The sequence below is a fragment of the Varanus komodoensis genome, unplaced genomic scaffold (assembly GCF_004798865.1).
Source record: "Varanus komodoensis strain SLA01 unplaced genomic scaffold, ASM479886v1 scaffold1, whole genome shotgun sequence".
NCBI lineage: Eukaryota > Metazoa > Chordata > Lepidosauria > Squamata > Varanidae > Varanus > Varanus komodoensis.
The window spans coordinates 134125609-134144538 of NW_025335268.1; the positions used below are offsets into that span (position 1 = coordinate 134125609).

Consider the following 18930-nt stretch of genomic DNA (forward strand, 5'->3'; position numbering starts at 1 on the left):
AGAATTTTGTCAAGAGAATACGATGGTCATAGCAAACACTCTTTTCCAACAACTCAAGAGACGACTCTACACATGGGTATCACCAGACGGTCAACACAGAAATCAGATTGACTATGTGCTCTGCAGCCAAAGATGGAGAAGCTCTATACAGCCAGTAAAAACTAGACCAGGAGCTGACTGTGGCTCAGATCATGAGCTTCTTGTTGCAAAATTTAGGCTTAAATTGAAGAAAGTTGGGAAATACACTAGGCCACTCAGGTCTGACCTAAATCATACCCCTGATGAAACTACAGTAGAAGTGACAAATAGATTTAAGGAATTAGATCTGATAGACAGACTGCCTGAAGAACTTTGGATGGAGGTTTGCAACACTGTACAAGAGGCAGCAACTAAAAACATCCCAAAGAAAAAAAATGCAAGAAAGCAAAATGGCTATCTGAGGAAGCTTTACAAATAGCTGAGGAAAGAAGGTAAGTGAAAGGCAAGGGAGAAAGAGAAAGATACACCCAATTGAATGCAGAATTCCAGAGAATAGCTAGAAGAGATAAGAATGCCTTCTTAAATGAACAGTGCAAAGAAATAGAAAAAAATAGAATAGGGAGGACCAGAGAACTCTTCAAGAAAATTGGAGATATGAAGGGAACATTTCATGCAAAGATGGGCATGATAAAGGACCAAAATGGCAGGGACCTAACAGAGGCAGAAGAGATTAAGAAGAGATGGCAAGATTACATAGAGGAACTATACAAGAAAGAGCTTAACATCCCTGATAACCACAATGGAGTGGTCACTGACCTCGAGCCAGACATCCTGGAATGTGAAGTCAAATGGGCCTTAGGAAGTCTGAGCAACAACAAAGCTAGTGGAGGTGACAGTATTCCAGCCGAGCTATTCAAAATCTTAAAAGACGATGCAGTAAAAGTGCTACACTCAATATGCCAGCAAATTTGGAAAACTCAAGAGTGGCCACAGGATTGGAAAAGGTCAGTTTACATTCCGATCCCAAAGAAGGGCAATGCCAAAGAATGTTCAAACTACCACACCATTGCACTCATTTCACAAGCTAGCAAAGTTATGCTCAGAATCCTACAAGCTAGGCTCCAGAAGTATGTGGACTGAGAACTACCAGAAGTACAGGCAGGATTTGGAACAGGGAGAGGAACTAGAGATCAAATTGCCAATATATGCTGGATCATGGAGAAAGCTAAGGAGTTCCAGAAAAACATCTACTTCTGCTTCATTGACTATGCTAAAGCCTTTGATTGTGTGGATCACAACCAACTGTGGCAAGTTCTTAAAGAGATGGGAGTACCAGACCATCTTATTTGTCTCTTGAGAAACCTGTATGCGGGTTAAGAAGAAAGAGTGAGAACTGGACACGGAACCACTGATTGGTTCAAAATTGAGAAAGGAGTTCGGCAAGGCTGTATACTGTCGCCCTGCCTATTTAACTTACATGCAGAGCACATCATGAGAAAGTCGGAGCTAGATGAATCACCAGTTGGAATTAAGATTGCTGGGAGAAATATCAACAACCTCAGATATGCAGATGGTACCACTCTCATGACAGAAAGTGAAGAGGAACTAAAGAACCTCTTGATGCGGGTAAAGGAGGAGAGCGCAAAAGTTGGCTTGAAACTCAACATTAAGAAAACTAAGATCATGGCATCTGGTCCTCTTACTTCCTGGCAAATAGATGGGGAAGAAATGGAGGTAGTAACAGATTTTATTTTCCTGGGCTCCAAGATCACCGCAGACGGGGACTGCAGCCAAGAAATTAAAAGATGCTTGCTCCTGGGGAGGAAAGCTATGGCAAATCTAGACAGCATACTAAAAAGCAGAGACATCACCCTGCCTACAAACGTGTGTATAGTCAAGGCTATGGTTTTCCCAGTTGCAATGTATGGCTGTGAAAGCTGGACCATAAGGAAGGCTGAGCGCCAAAGGATTGAGGCCTTTCAATTGTGGTGCTCTCGGAGACTCCTGCGAGTCCCTTGGACAGCAAGGTGATCAAACGAGTCGGACCTAGAGGTGATCAACCCTGACTGCTCTTTAGAAGGCCAGATCCTGAAGATGAAACTCAAATACTTTGGCCACCTAATGAGAAGGAAGGACTCCCTGGAGAAGAGCCTAATGCTGGGAACAATAGATGGCAAAAGAAGAAGGGGATGGCAGAGAATGAGGTGGCTGGATGGAGTCACTGAAGCAGTTGGTGTGAGCTTGAGTGGACTCCAGGTGATGGTGGAGGACAGGAAGGCCTGGAGGAATGTTGTCCATGGGGTTGCGATGGGTCGGACACGACTTCGCGACTAACAACAACAACCATAACAGTGGCAGAAAGCAAAAATGAATTGAAATGACTCCTGATGAAAGGAAAAGAAGAAAGTGCAAAAGTGGAACTACCACTGAACATTAAGAAAACAAAAATCTTGTGCACAGAAGAATTATACAACTTTACTGTTAACAATGATGAAATTGTGCAAATCTTTACATACCTAGTCTCAGTCATCATTTCAGATGGAGACTGCACTCAATAAATTTGAAGACAACTGAGACTTGGGAAGTAAGCAATGAAGGAACTAGCAAAGATAATCTATTTAAGGCTATTTCACTGGCAACCAAGGTGTGAAATCTGGGCAGTGAAGGCAGCTGACAGGAAGAAAATTATTATGTTTGAAACATGGTGCTGGAGATGAGCTTTGTGAATACCCTGGACTGAGAGACAAACAAGTGTGTCCTAGATCAAAGCAAGCCAGAGCTTCCCCTAGAAGCAAACATGACAAAACTGAAGCATTTATACTTTGGCCACATCATGAAAAGGCAAAACTCCCTGGAAACAACAATCAGGCTAAGAAAAGTCAAAGGCAGAAAAAGAAAAGGAAGAGCAAAGATGAGCAAGACTGATTTCATAAAGGAAGCCACAGCCTTGAATTTATACAAGCTGTGCAGGGCTATTAAAGGCAGGACATTTTGAAGGCTTTCATTCATATTGTCATCATTAGTTGGGGATGACTTGATGGCACGTAAGAACAAACCTGTGCAATATTGTGAAAATCAGTGGCCCTAGAAATTGTTTGCATGTTCCATAACCCATGTTTGCATGTCCTGACCAACTGGATTTGATTTCTGTTATCAGAGAAATAAAATTCAAGGGCATATATTTTGTAGACTGCTTGATGGGGGCTTTTAGACCAGTTTGAGAACTTCTGCTTTATACTATATATGCATTCTCTGTGCATGGATTATTAACTATGGGAAATGGCAGCATCTGTGCAGAACAGTAAGGTATCAGCAGGGTTGCAGGGATTTCAACATTTAAGAAATGGAGTTTTAATGATAAAAAATTATTAGAGAACCTTTCCTTCACCCCAAACCAACATAATGGGAACTGATTTTGTTCAGTGGCCACAGCACACTGATTTTCTGCTGGGAGTGACAGAAAATGAGAGGGGTGGAATGGAATATCTTAGAATAAGGCACAGCTGGGTTGCTGGAAACTTGAAAAGGAGCACTTTGCAGAGCAAAATTCCACATTTCTGTGCAAGTTCTACATTTCTGATAACTAAAGGAAAAAGGAGTGCCTGTGATCACTGATAATGGCAGTCAGGTTGCTTTTCAGAAAAAAAAAAAAACCAGCCCCATCCATTAAGCCCACCTATTTGTCACTGAAGCCTTAGCTTGACTAGCCCAGGTAACAGGATGTCAGCTTCACCATCATTGTTAAATTTCGTATATGACTGCAATAGACTGTATGCCAAACAGACGAGATTATTTGTAATAGTCCTTTTGATCATAACGAATAAATGCTCATTTTGTAAAGAGCAACCTAAATCCAAGATGCTACCCTTTAGAATCTCATCCTATTATGAAAAAAAGTATAAATCATCTTCTTAGCTGCCTCCCACTCTGTGGAATTTCTATTACAGGGAAGAGTTTTTTATGCCCCATCATACCTGGCTGGAATTTCTGATCAAGAAAATTTGTCATCAAATGCATGTTTGTTTCTTTTACTTTACTGAAGGGATGCATTTGACTTTGTTAGCAGATGAAACAGAAAAGAATTCTGTCTGAACCTGGTCCAAATGAAAGTGGGTCTTAAACTGAGCTGAAGACTAACAGGAGTGAATGGGTGAATAAGCAATGTTCTGTTGGCAGGGAAGGGATACTTGGTTTTTCATGAGTATTCTTGGAAATGCAGTGAACTAGGAACTTGTTAATCACTGTGGAAGTCTTGTGCGCTTGAGCTAGATCTGTAGCCAAGAGGCCAGCATGACAGGTGAGGGCAATTTGGACTCATGGCAGGATTTGAAGGAGAAAATGGATTTAAATGGAGGAAAGATGAGTTGTGTGGGAACTTGCTATACCATCTCAGCAGAATGAGACTGTTCCTCTTGAGGCAAAAATGGAGGCAAAGATGCATGCTGCGATGAAGCATAGCAACTTCCCACACTTTTGGGAATGACTAATAGGGTCCCTTATTTACATCTGTTTTGACAGCTGAGGTAGCTATAAATGCATGGTATTGCAATTGTATTCTGCCTTCCTTTACTGATATAATGAACCCAAGGTGACTTACATAGCTCAATTTTATCGTCAGAACAACAGCCCTGTAAGGTGGTCTGGGCTGAGAGTGTGTGACTGACTGAAGGGCACCCAGTGAGATTTGTGTGCAAGTGGTGACCAGAACCCAGATCTCCTGGGTTCCCAGTACAATACTCAGACAACCACCCTGAAAAACTGTCCAACTGCGATCTTCACCTCCACACTTTTTCCATCTTTAATAGGATGCCAATAATCCTCTTCTTTTGGAGGGTTATAGGATTCTCCATTGTCCTCTTTTGTTCTACCAGGCGTTTTGTTTATTATATTATGTTCCTCCTTTTTTCCTTCCAAGAAATTCAAGGTAGCTTACATAATCCTCCTCCTCACAATGTTATACTCAGAATAGCAACTGTTTGAGGTAGGATGGGCTGAGACTGAATGGTTGAAAGTCACCCAGTTAGTTGCATGGCTGAGTGGGGACTAGAACCCAGATTTCCTGAATCCCAGTCCTCACTCTTAATAATTATACCACACTGGCTCTCATGCTCTTTATTTCTTTCTGGCTTTGAATATTCTATTCAATTCTAGAGCTAGAATGTTGTTAACTGCCTTGGGTTTTTTAGGTGATAAATAAACATTTTGACAAATAAATTAAAATTGCACTGGGAGAGGCATGAGATGTGCACAGAGACATATGGCAGGTGAAGAATTTTCTAATGAACAAATTAACTGGCTGAAAAGCCCACTTGACACAATAAGTAGGCCAGCCTGTATGAAAGTTTTGCATTCCTTCTAATTTGAGGCATGTTGCCAGGGCTAATCTACATGCAATATGGAAGTTCTACGGACAACAGAACTGTCAAATAAATTGCAGATACAGCAAGAGCGTAATCCTAGAGGGATGACTTGCACCCTCCAAAGTCAGAGGGCTACAGACATCTTCTAAAGAGTGGGAGGAATGCAGAAGTGACGCTTTCCTCGGTGCCCCTCCCATTCTGCAAAATGACTAGATGGCTGATTGTGGCTTGCACTTGCCTGGGAGTGGGAGGGAAGCGGGCTGAGGCAGCACCAGGATATGTCGCATCTTGACGGCACCAGCCTCCTCTTGTCCCAACCTCACTAAACCCCTCCTCTGGGTCATTTTTGTGATCATGGAGAAGCAGCCAGCACAATTATTCTCATGCTGGTGGTCAGTGGAGGGAAGGGGACTGAGTGTGGATAAAGGGACTATTACAGGGACCATGTGACTCCCTTGTCACAGTCGCTCCATTGGTTGTTTCCAAACAGAATGCAAAGTGTTAGTGATGCTCTATAAAACCCTGTATGATCTGGGACCAGGCGACTTGAATGATTGCCTTTTCTGCACAGGGCTACCCAGTTTAAAGATCATTGAGGGAGGACCTGCTCCATGTCCCACTGCCATTAGGAATTATGATTACTGGGTGTTCAAGAAAGGCCCTTCTCAGTGGCCATCCCCTGGCTCTGGAACTGTCTAGGTTGGCTTTCCCCAAGCTGTCTTTTGCCAGCAAGCAAAGATTTAATATTGCTGACAGGAATTTTAACTGGATGGATTCCATTTGTTTGTTTATTTTAATTAGCTTTTATCTTATATTTAAATACATATTTTGTTTTTAACCTGTACTTTATTGTTAGCTGCCTTGAGCCCCAGTGTTGGTAGAAAAGAACATATAAATCAAATGAATAAAAAATGAACTCTGCCTAGTTTAAACTATGATTTATCAACAAACCAGGATCATAAACTAAGATTTGATCCTTGCTTGTTAAACTAACCTGATTTCCAGAATTTGAATGTAATGGGAAACCCTCATTTAAAAGTGGAATTGGATGCTCCCAATTTCATCCTTGGCAGATGACCATGGCAGAGAAAAGGGAAGTGCACAAAACTGATGCTGTCTAATGTTCATTTGCAAAGTAGTAAAATAGCATTAAACTCAAAAAAGCACACTACCTAATCCTGTCCATAAGAAATTTAGCACATCTCTTGTCCTGGTCTACTTAATTTGTTGTTAGAATATGTTGTTCCTTATGGGTTATTTTCAACAATTGAACAAGCCTGATAGTTTTTGTTGTTGTTGTTGTCATTAGCATTGATCACAAATAAAAAAGAGAATCTCACAAAAAAACGATTCTTCTTTTAGATGCAGAGGCAGTTAACAAAAAACCAGATTACTATGTGTGTAAAGCAGACATACGAAAGACACATTTCATGCACAGCTTGCTCCCTCTCCTGGTGAGAAACGGAATAGGCAATAGATAATACCGATGATGGTGGAGGTGATTTTTAAAAACATTTTTATATTGCCAATAGCCGAACTGCTTTTGTCTGGGTTGAGTTCTGGTAAACTGAGCTCTGTTGAATCTAATTTTCTTACTGCTTCTTTTGTCTTTTTTCCTTAATGCAAATAATCTGTTAGGACGGAACAGCAGCAAAATGCCGATTTCTCATGCTAGGAATTGCCCCAACCCGGAGCTAGAAGCACCCTGAAAGGTCCCCGCCCCAAAGCACTTGCATTCCGTAATCAAAGAAACAGTAGGGGAAAGGGGAATAAATGGAGGAGTGGTAGATAGGAGATAAATCTTTATTGAAGTTACATATCTCACAACCTTTACTCCTATTAATATAACCAGTATTTAGGATTGCAGCCGTCTTGAGGCTTAGTTGAAGCGGATTAGGGAGATAACAGTGTACTGTGTCAAAGGCTTCTAAATGCAGACTCCGTAACATCAGCCATATCAGCCTTACCCAACCTACTGACCTCCACATGGCACGGGAGGCTGCCCGGGAGTGATGAGAGCTGCAGACCAACAAATCCAATGGGCACCAGGTTGGATTTTATCTTGCCTGATTTGATCTAGTCTGAGGAAGAGTTTCATGTAGCTCCAACGTTTGAATACGCGGCTTTCATGACACTGAGGCTTGCTCTAATAAAGGACAAGCCAAATAAGATTCCGAACTTTTCTTACGAGCCAATGAAAGCACTTTAAGTTTTTTTGTCACAATACAGCAGTGCTTATTGTCATGCGAACATGAACTTTTAGCAGTACTGGTAGAGTCGCCGCGGCCAGCATGCTGAAAGCTACCGCACTTCAATCTTTCGCGTCCAGCATTCTGCACCGACCTCTCAACCGCAGGGCTCCTCCAGCGCGCCGCCGAGCGTGTCCACGCCCCCCTCCCTTCATGGTTTCGTCCTCCTCCGGACATCCAATCACTTCCCTTGTTTCTCTCAGCCCGCTATTTCCCCGTCCCCTTCGTCTCGTCCGCTTGCTTTCGGCGCGCGCGGCTACATCACCCACTGTGAGAAGTCACGTCGCTCCTTTCTTCTGCTTTGACTTCTCGCGACATTTCAGATCACGCTCTTCGAAAGATGGCAGCTTCCGAGCCTGCTCCGGCTCCGGCTGAAAGCTGGCTGCGCACTCGGGATGTGCTCATAAAGGAGGGCCCCGAAGACTTTGGGTCTCTGATGCTGTCGGCGCCCGTGCTAGAAGGGCTGAAAGCTGCCGGGTTCCTGAAGCCATCTCCAGTGCAACTCAAAGCCATCCCGCTGGGCCGCTGTGGCCTGGGTGAGCGCACTGGGTCCCGGGACAGGGCAGCGGAACTGGTCATGGGGGGGAGGCTGAGTGGTGAACTTTCACAGGCTGAAAGGTGAACTTGTGGTACGGCAGAAGAGATCATGTGGACTTCCAGGTGTTGTTGGACTGCAACTCTTATCAATCCTAACCAGCATGGATGATGAGAGTTGTAGTGTCCGGATGGACAGACGTTCCCCACTCATGCCCTGTGGGTAGGGAAGAAATATACTTCTGGCTTTTGAGATAGTGACGCCATGTGAATTGAGGCTAATTAACCATTCAGTTTGTGAGTGTTGCTAGTCGAACCATGGTTGATTTTGTGCAGTGGTTTGCAAGCTACATTTGCAGAAGAGCTTTCTTTGCTGAGAAAACTCTACCTGGTAATTGATTGCGTTGCAGAATTGGCCAACATGGAGAAGGATGTGCTGAGAGCATTACCATTATTTTCTTTAGTCTTGTGGGATTGCTTTAAAGACGATAACTTCAAAAGATGGAACAAAAAGCAGACAGTTTTTTAAAATTAATGTAATAGGTGGGGGTTGCAGTTGGGTTCTGTTGTAAGGTCTGCGTTCTGGTGATGCTATTGGTCACTGCTTGTGATTAGGTATTTAACACAGAAGAATGTTGCATCCTCTGCAAGTGGAAGAAAGGCTGGTGAAGGGAAGGCACAGTAATCTTCTGTTCTTTTGTTCAGTCTGAGGAAGAAAGGGCTTCACTCACTCCAGAACCACCCCAAAAGCCAATTGGTGTGGTAAAAGAGACCTGTTTCTTTTGTTTCTGTCTCATTTCTTTAATTATTATTATTATTATTATTATTACATTTTTATACTGCCCATAGCCAAAGCTCTCTAGGCAGTTGACAGCAATAATCATAGAATCAGTTGGCGTACTTCCTGCAGAGGAAGGGGCTTTATTTTTTCTGGGACTTTTGTGCAAACCCAAGCATGCTTAAAAAGAACAATGCTTTGTTCTCTTTCACCAGATGTGCTTCTAGCCTGTGGTTGTGTTTACTAGCCTGGTTTTCTCATAATATTTATTATCTTATTCATAAACTACAACTGAGTATAATTGTTAGAAGCTAATATTTTATAGGTGCTGGGTTAAAGATTTTTATTTTAAAAGCAAGAGTTATTTTACATATATTTTAAGGAGTGTGATTATCACAGGCCATGCTTTTCTCATTCCATTCTCTTAACTTCACTGTTGAAAATCTCCCCTTATGTTAGGGTATATACACAGTCCAAGTGGGGCTTTTGCTAATAGTGATGTGAGATCGTTAATGGTCAGAGTGAGCCATGCTCTGGTAACCTCTTGCTTGGACCACTGTAATGCTCTCTGTGTGAATCTGCTCTTGAAAATGGTCTGGAAGCTGCAGTTGGTACGTATCAGAGCAGCTTCTCTGCTAACAAGGGCTGGCAGACAAGAGGACATAACACCAATCCTTTACTATCTATATTGGCTGTTGATCCAAGTCCAAGCCCATTTCAAGGTGTGTACACTGACATACAAAGCCCTAAATGATTTAGGACATGAATATCTGATGGAATGTCCCATACATGCCTACCTGAACCTTAACATAATCTTCTGAGGCCCTTCTCTGGGAGTCGCTTTTAACACATGTCAGGAAGGTGGCTACTCGGGGAAGGTCCTTCTTGGTTGTGGCACCCAATTGTGGAATCTACTCCCTAAGGATACAGTGTAGTACCAACTTTTTATGTGTATCAACACCAAAAACCTTTTTATTCTCTATTTTAATTGTTAAATGAGGCATTTTTTTAAAAAACCATTATACTTGTTTTTATATACTTTTCCAGGTCTCTGAAGTTTGTTTGTTTTACTATTTACTTAGTTTTTTATGCTTATTTATTTTATTCCTTATGTTTGTTGGTTGGCTGAGGTGCGGCAATGTATTGCTATTGAAATGTATTGCTCTTGTATGGTTGTTTTATCATTATATTGTTTTTTAAAAAAATTGCAAATGATTCAGAAATCCACTTGGACTATGGAGGACAGTATATAAAAGCTTGTAAAAATAAGTAATGTGAAATGAGAAAATGACAAAATATGCTCCTTAACCACTTAATTGTGGCTTCATGTTGTAGAGGGAAATCAGTAGTGATGATCAGACTGTTTTCTAAGGAAAGTTGTTGTTCATAAGTCTTCTTATTGAGAAACCTCTTTTAAATTTCAAAGGGATGTCTGAATTTTCTTAGAACGCAGTTTGAGAATGGCTGCTGTAATTTATGCAACTTTATCCTGTTTTTCTCCTGATATTCTCTTGCCAGCTTCCTGAAGTGCATCCTTTCTTTATCTTTCAGATCTTATTGTGCAGGCAAAATCTGGAACTGGTAAAACCTGTGTCTTTTCTACTATTGCACTTGATTCCCTTATCTTGGAAAGCCCAGTTACCCAGGTGAGCAACATAATTCTATGTACTGTTTTGAGTCAACTGATATATTCTGACATGTGAAAAATAATTTTCTAAATAGTTCTGGAAGTTATTAGTTCATTGATGTTTTACCGGTTCACCTGGACATTTATGTTACATATTTGTGAGATATGGACAGCCTAAAATAAAGTCAGTACTAAATTTCTTCTAGTTTATAAAATGTTCATACTCAGTTGCCTGGAGCAACATCTTTTAAAAAATGAAACATTTCTCATTGTCACTCCAAATCTGAAAAATGGTAAAAATTGAAGATTTTTGCTATAGTTTTCTCCCATGTGCAAGTAGGACTTTGAAATTTGCATACATTTTATTTTATGGGGCAGAGATCCCTCCTGGACAGTTCCCATGAAACTTATTTGTGCCTTTTTGCTATCATTTGGATCTGTGTTTATAAATATCTGCATTTATTGATGGAATATCTGGTCAGAGTTTAAAGGGGGGATTTTTTAGTGGACTGTGCAAACTCAGTTGATGGGATGTCATTTACAGATAATTTGAGTTGTTCTCTGAGGGATGGGAGAAATAATTTAGAAGAGTATATTTTTGGATTTTAGTAATAGACTAGTTCTTTTAATCATTTCAGAGCTTGATTGTCTATTTCAGATTCTAGTTTTGGCTCCTACTCGAGAGATTGCTGTACAAATACATGCAGTTATTACAAGTATTGGGATCAAAATGGAAGGTTTGGAATGTCATGTCTTCATTGGAGGTACTCCTTTAAACCAAGATAAAATGCGGCTGAAGAAGTGTCATATAGCAGTTGGTTCCCCTGGTAAGACAGCACTGTATTGTAGACATCTTAATAACACTTTACATTGTGCTACAAAATCTGATAAGGCTATCTATGCATTGTGAAAGAAAAATTGATGTAATTAGAGAAAATAGGAAAAATATTCAAGTATATTTAGCAGGGAGCAATTAAACATTATTTTGGAGAGAACAGATTTAATATAATTGGTTGAGCTGTATTGACTGTATTTTTCATATATTTGGAAGACTCTAAAGTGCAATCCTATAGATTGTGCCCTAAACTATCCTTTATTTCATTGGCAGGTCGCATAAAACAACTCATAGAGCTGGACTATCTGAATACAGCCAGCATTCGCCTCTTCATTCTTGATGAAGCAGATAAACTTCTGGAAGAAGGCAGTTTTCAAGAACAAGTCAAGTAAGAATAATGAGCTATGCCAAATATCTTGTTTCTGCAATGCAAGTCCACGAAATCTGGTGGAACTGGTGCCAGAACTCTCAAAGGGCTGGTGTTACCAATTTGCAATGTATTTTGAGGGTAAAATTGCTTGTATTTGCACTGAGTTAGATGCAATAATTAATATAGGATCATTGCTGCAAATGACATCTTTTAGATTGTTTCAAAAAAAGTAGAAGTGAATAATCTAGTTGATAGTTTGAGATTTGTCCCCAGTTCTCTAGATATTTGTACAGGATTGAAAACCTAGACTTCAGGTAAAATAATTGCTTCCTTGAATGACTGTAGGAGTCCCTCTTTTCTTGGTGTGTCCCTTACTCAAGTAACCATCTTTATGTCCTTAGAACTTCCATGTATGTCACGTCATTAACTTTCCCTTTTTGGGAAAGTGTTGGAGGGGCTTGTAGTCACTCACCTGAAGGTGGTTTTGGAGAAATGTATTACTTAACTCCATTCAGGTCTGGATTTGGAACAGAAATAACCTTGCTTTCCCTGGTAGATGGTTTATTATTATTATTATTATTATTATTATTATTATTATAACATTTCTATGCCGCCCCTTGCCGAAACCTCGGGGCAGCTTACAACATGATAAAATACATTGAAATACAATAGTACATAATAAATTACCATTAAATATAACAATACAAAAAATACATTGATTTACAAATACAAAATTAAAATTATCAGTATAAAATAAAAATATAGGAGGAGAAAGAGAAGGAAGAAGAAGTTGCCCAGGCCAGATCATATGTTTTGACAATTGAAATGATGTTTAAATAAAAAGGTCTTTACCTGGCGCCGAAAAACCAGTAACGACGGTGCCAGGCGGACCTCTTTGGGGAGTGAATTCCATAGGTTGGGCGCCACCGCAGAGAAAGCCCTCCTCCGGGTACTTACTCTCCTAATTTCTTTCATGGAGGGTTCCCGGAGAAGGGACTCTCCTGCAGATCTCAAAGGGCGGTCGGGCATATACGGACGCAAGCGCTCGTTCAGGTAGCCAGGACCCAAGCCGTTGAGGGCTTTGTAGGTCATAATCAACACCTTGAATTGGGCCCGGGCTTCAATGGGAAGCCAGTGAAGCTGATGGAGGACTGGATTGGATAAGAAAAGAAGTCTTTCCTCTTCAAGGCTGCCTTTGATATAATAGCTTTTATCAGCAGAAAAATACTTTGAGGTAATTCTAGTCCTCTGTTCTGATATGATCACTTTTCAATTATTTTTGTATATTTATTTTGGAGGGTGATGCACTCTTAAGAAACACCTTAAATATATGAAATAGAATAATATTTAGTGTAAAGATTTTCTTTGAATTATTTTCTCTTTTCTCTGCTTCTCTTTTAGTTGGATTTATTCTTCTCTACCAGCCAACAAGCAGATGTTGGCTGTTTCAGCCACTTATCCTGAATCTTTGGCTAATACTTTGACTAGGTACATGAGAGATCCCACCTTTGTGAGGCTGAATCCCACTGACCCAAGTCTCATTGGTATGTATGTTTTCCCTTATCATCTCTGCAGATCCTCCTAATATGTAAGAGATGTATGATTACAGTGTTTGTAATCTTACAGTACAAAGTGTTACAAAGTTTGCAGTATTTGTAAGTCAGTTCTCTAAGTCTCATAAATAATTCTTTGACTGGTGCTCTGTAGAATAATGTTTCAGCCAGACATACTGTATAAATGTTTATTACTTGGTAAATTTGTATCCTTTTCTCCAAGGATGTATTTTGTGTATATAATATAACCCTAACCATCTTGTCTTGGGTAGGGTTGAAGCAGTTCTTCAGAGTTGTGAATTCTCACCCATTGCCTCACAAGACTTTTGAGGAGAAGGCTGAGCATTTACAGGAGCTGTTCAGCAAGGTTCCTTTCAACCAGGCCCTGGTCTTCTCAAACCTACATTGCCGGTATTGTGTGTGTGTGTGTGTGTGTGTGTGTGTTTTAATCTAGATCAGTTAAAAGAGGGAAAAGATTTGTCATCAAAGGTTTAGCACATTGTATGATGGTGAATGAAATAAATGGTAGAATAAATTTGTGTCTAAAGAGGCTGGGGGTTTCTTCAACATCTCCATTTTATATGAATTAAAAAGCAAATCCAAGCATTTATCTTTTACAGTAGATCAAGCACTTGGGGAGAAAGTTTTCTGATTTAGTCACTTGTGTTGCTTGGATTTTATAATGCAGGAAGCAATTTGCTCCTTAATATATATACAGAACTGTTTACTTTTCTGCCATACATTATTGTCAGGCATTTTGAGCTGCTGTCAAAGGGGGAAATAATCGAGGTATTACATTGTTGATACATTTGTCCTATCTTTTCTCATCCTTGTTTTGAAGAGCTCAACATCTGGCAGATTTACTGACATCCAAAGGTTTTCCTGCTGAGTGTATTTCAGGCAAGTCTGTAGGCATGTTGTGTTACTTTGCTGAACCTGTTATGAAGGAAGTTTGGTTGTATGTTAAAGGCATTGTGTCTTTAAGTTGATCGTTCCAGATTGTAATTTTATAAATGTTTACATGGGAGTAGGTCCCATTGAATTCAGTAGGAGTAAATATGTATAAGATTATAGAGTTAATCTAAGTTACTTTGACTAGCAGTTTATTTCTGTGTGGTTATAGAATCTGGTAAGAATTCTTTAATCAGTTTCCAGTGTTCCAAGTTGTGTTCTATTCTAAGAATTCCTGCTAGAATGCATAAGGATGGGGCACAGTGATCAATGGCTTTTTCAGTTTTTAGTTTTAAAAATTTGAAAAATGTGAAGCAAACTACCTTAACAATGCTGCTAGTTCCTTGTCCCACAACTTAATTTATTTGTCTTTATTTGTCTTTGTTTCTCTAGGCAGTATGAATCAGAATCAGCGACTTGATGCCATGGCTAAACTGAAGCAGTTCCACTGCAGAGTCTTGATTTCAACTGATTTGGTAAGCCTTTTCTATTAAATGTAAGATGTGTAAATATATTTAAGACAGAGCAGGTTTGAAAGATCTAGACAGTCAAACCAAAACAAGTTCACTCTTGTGCTTACATATATTGTAAGTCAAGTTTGATAAGAAGGAAAATGATTAGCTTTCTTGATTGCTTGTGTGTAAATTATCCTCAGCACATATCTAAACATATTGTTTCTGTTAAGATTTACAGAAATACATAAATCTGAACAAAATAGCAAACTCAGTAGGAGAAATTCTAAATGTGCAAAATGTCTAAGTGTTTGGCTTATCTCCTGCTTACTGCTGCCCTTGGGTTTTCTTAACAGACTTCCCGTGGAATTGATGCTGAGAAAGTGAACCTGGTCATTAATTTAGATGTGCCTGTGGACTGGGAAACATATATGCATCGGATTGGTAGAGCTGGACGCTTTGGTAAATTCTCTTTGAGTTTTCTCTCCTGTTGTATGTTGTGGATTTACAATTAGGTCTTACTAATTAACCTAACTAATTAACCTGTCTGTTTTGTTGCAGGAACCTTAGGGCTTGCAGTGACATATTGCTGTCGTGGAGAAGAAGAAACTATGATGATGAAAATTGCACAGAAGTGTAATCTTCGGCTTCTTCCTTTACCAGGTAAAATTGTCTCTGGGATGTTTGAGAAATTAATGCTTGAATTGTGCATTTACACTTATGAATTGTGGTGTAGTATATGCTTCAGATTTAACAGAGAATTAAGCTGCTATTCTACACTCACCTGGGAATAAGTCTAACTGAAATCTTTAGGACTTTAGGATTATAGTGTCAGTCACACAGTCATAGGCCTGTTACTCTGAATCTTGAGTGACTTATGGGGTGTTCTACACACAAGTGTTAAACTAAAGTTGATAATCATTGGATCTTTTTGTTTTATCATTTAAAGTTAGTACAACTGTTAATACAACTGAAATCCTAATAATTAAGACATTAAATAAAGCATTTTATCAAATACATTTTAGTGAGACCTGCTTGGTATGAGTATGTTGTGCCAAATGATATAATGGCCGACAAACATTTGATTGTCTGCTGAAAATAGGACACAGAGCAGAGGTTTTGAATATAATGGTGGTAAAAACAGGTTTCTAAACCTATATGTCAGACAAGTTTGGCATTGGATTAAATTGCCTAGAGAGGTTGCAAAAGAAGGCACCTCTCAAGGTTGCAGTATTGTAAGTACAGAAGAAGTTTAATTACTTGATCAGTGATTATCTTTCAGTCCTGGACATTTTTCAGGACCTTAACTCTTTTTAGCTTGAGGAAGTGCTTTTGTGTTCTTTTCTTTTAAAAGCTAATAGATGGTTTTAACCATATAATAAAAATACGGGCAGTTCCTGGGGTACAAATGAGTTCTGTTCCTGGGAAATCATCTTTAAGTTGAATTTGTATGCAAGTCTGACCCATGTACAGTCATTTCTCCACATTTGTGTGGGTTAGGGCACAGGACCTCCATGACAGTAGAAAAACTGGTAATATCTCTAGGACACCTCCCCCACCACCATTACCCAAACTTACCAGTGCCTCCTCTTTGCAGCAAAGAAATGAGAGATTCCTCTGCCCAGATAGTCAGGGCAGGAAGGCATGCTTAGGAGGCCCCCCTCTCTCCCTTTTAGCTTCCTTTCTCTCTATGGTGATGACAATTTTCTTCAGTGTTAAAAAAAAAGGCTTTATGGCAGTTTGTTTGTAGCTTGGGCATTCATAACTTGGGGACTGCTTGCACATCTAATCTGTGCAGTTCTTCAAAACTGAATGATTTTAAACTCAGTGTTTTCAAGTTTGAATTTCTGGGTCTTGGCAGTGTGCTGTGGTACACTGTTCTTAAGAGAAGTTGTGGGCTATAGAAATAATAAAGTGTAAAATGAAGCTTTTCTTTTCTCCACAAATATAGGGGATACCAGGGATATGAATGTAAGCAGAGTTGACAAAACATCAAGTGATTTTAATTGTGATCTTAGTAGCCAAAGTATTCATGTGTGTTTCTCTGGGAAAGAATACTGCTCATTGGTATTAACTTTTTGTTTTAAAGAACCTATCCCTCCTGGGCTGATGGAACGGTGTGATGGTTGGGATGTAGAAGTCACTGCTGTCCCGTACCCCAACGCTTCACTGAATGCTTCTCTGTTGCCAGCTAAAAGACCAGAAGGAGCAATGCAACACACTGTAGTAAGCAACAGTGCACAGATTTCTGCTGATGATATTTCTGAAAATTCTGAAAAAAATCCTCCTGCCACCAAACATAAAAACAAACAAAAACAGCAGTTTAAAAACAGAATGGAGAATACTAAAGCAATAATAACTAGAAATCCACAGTCTTCTCATGGAATTCCAAAGCAGAACTGTCAAATGGAACCTAATTATAAAACTGCTGGGCAGCATAACGGAGAGGTGGAAAGGGAAACTATAAAAGATGCACTTCCTAAGATCCCTTGTTTGTCATCTTTTAAAAATCATCAGTCCACCAATACATGGAGCATGGTTGAATTTGTTGAGGATTATGAATACTTCATTAAGGAAGGATTGGAGAGAGATGTGGAAATTGTAAGAACTTACTCAGGTCCTAGTGAGCAGTATATGCACCCAGAAAACAAGGTCCTTGACCAGGCAGGAATGGAATCCAGAACATACATTGCAACAACAGCTGGGGTGCTGACTGGAGAGTCTGATAGTGATAGTAGTTCTTGCAGTTCTGGATCATCCACATATAGCCGGGAAGACCAGTCATATATCAGAGCTTCATCAGATACACAGCAAAGAGACAATGGTGAACTGGCAACAAACCGGACAGTTCAGAGACATGCTCTGCAGTTCACTGGTGTCCCTGAACCAGAGCAGTTTCAAGAGGCTTCTGTGCTCCACAAGAAGATGAAACAGAATGTGAAACAGAGCAAACAGAGTAGGCCTGGCTGCTCTTCTCAAGCCAGCAAGACCTCCAATAGAGAGGCTAGAGAAAATGCACCCCAAGGCAAACATGTTCCTTTTTCTCAGAGCAACCATCTCAATTATGAGGAGTACTGGCGAGCATATTACAGGGCATGGCAGGACTATTATGCTGAAGCATCTCGGTCATGCTACCAGATGTACCTGAGACCATTGAATATGCTGACTGCATATCATGCTAATACAGTTTATTTTGAAGAGTTGTTGAGGGAGGATAGGTAATGGGAAAGTGGTAAAAATTCTCTTCTCCCAAGTCGCATTTTTTGTATTCCTTCTCATTCCATGTATGTCCTGTTTTGTATGCAGTTTAGAAGTGGAACTGCTTTAACCATGTTGCTAATAAATAGTATGCAAACAAAGTTGGAATGCCTTCTGAAAGATTGTATTCATGGTGTTGGAGTCAACCTGTTTTGCTGGTATTAGCCACATAGGAATATGTCACATACTATTTTTTCCCGCTTTATGTTTGATATGCTCTTGGAAAATAGTGTGCAGGGCTTAACATGCTTATTTCGGGAACTCAGAGATGGCATAGACTGCCTATTAAAATATATAGTTCTTTTTATTTTCTCCGATTTCACATGAGTTCAGTGTGTGCTTGCAGAACTCTGGGAAATGGTATTTTTCCTCACGACGGCTATATTCCTGTGCAGCAAAATTCACCACCTCGAGAGGTGAAAGAAGCTTAATTGTAGAGAGGGCTTGCTTTTTCTGCAGAATGGGTCCTCTTGCTACTCTCAAGTGCTTAGAAATGGATTGTATGGGCAGCAGAACAAATCACTTTTAGCTGGTTATGATGGAGTGGGAAAACACTTGATCTAGCACTGTTCATGCTAGACTGTAAACTTTCCTTAAGGCCATTAACCCGCTCTTTGAGAGACAGATCACAGAGTGTTTAAAAGCAGGCTCTTCAAAGGCATTTGAAGACATTTTCCGATATTTGCTCTCTATCCCTTTTAGTAGTCCAATAAGTCAGCCTTCTCCAACCTGGTGCCCTCTAGATGTTTTGCAGTACAAGTCCCAGGATTCTTGACCAGTAACCATGCTGACTAGGGAGTTGAAATTTAAAATACCTGAAGGGTACCAGGTTGGGGTAGGCCTCTATAGTTGGAAATACTTGTGTGCTGCATACACATGTGCACTCATGCTATCTACAAGCAGTCTATAAAAGCTAGCTTTTGGTAATTCTCTCTCTCTCTCTCTCTCTCTCTCTCTCTCTCTCTCTCTCTCTCTCTCTCTCTC

The 18930-nt window shown here is 40.1% G+C and overlaps 1 protein-coding gene across 1 annotated transcript; it reads left to right on the top strand.

The window, feature by feature from the left end:
- The first annotated feature begins 7886 nt into the window (after positions 1–7886).
- DDX20 (DEAD-box helicase 20) lies at positions 7887–18047 on the top strand. Its single transcript, XM_044447189.1, has 11 exons — positions 7887–8124; positions 10452–10546; positions 11186–11354; positions 11636–11750; positions 13134–13276; positions 13558–13696; positions 14127–14185; positions 14630–14712; positions 15045–15150; positions 15250–15351; positions 16778–18047. Exons 1-11 carry the CDS (start codon positions 7929–7931, stop codon positions 17908–17910), a joined length of 2340 nt encoding a protein of 779 aa, XP_044303124.1. The 5' UTR covers positions 7887–7928; the 3' UTR covers positions 17911–18047.
- Positions 18048–18930: the final 883 nt, after the last annotated feature.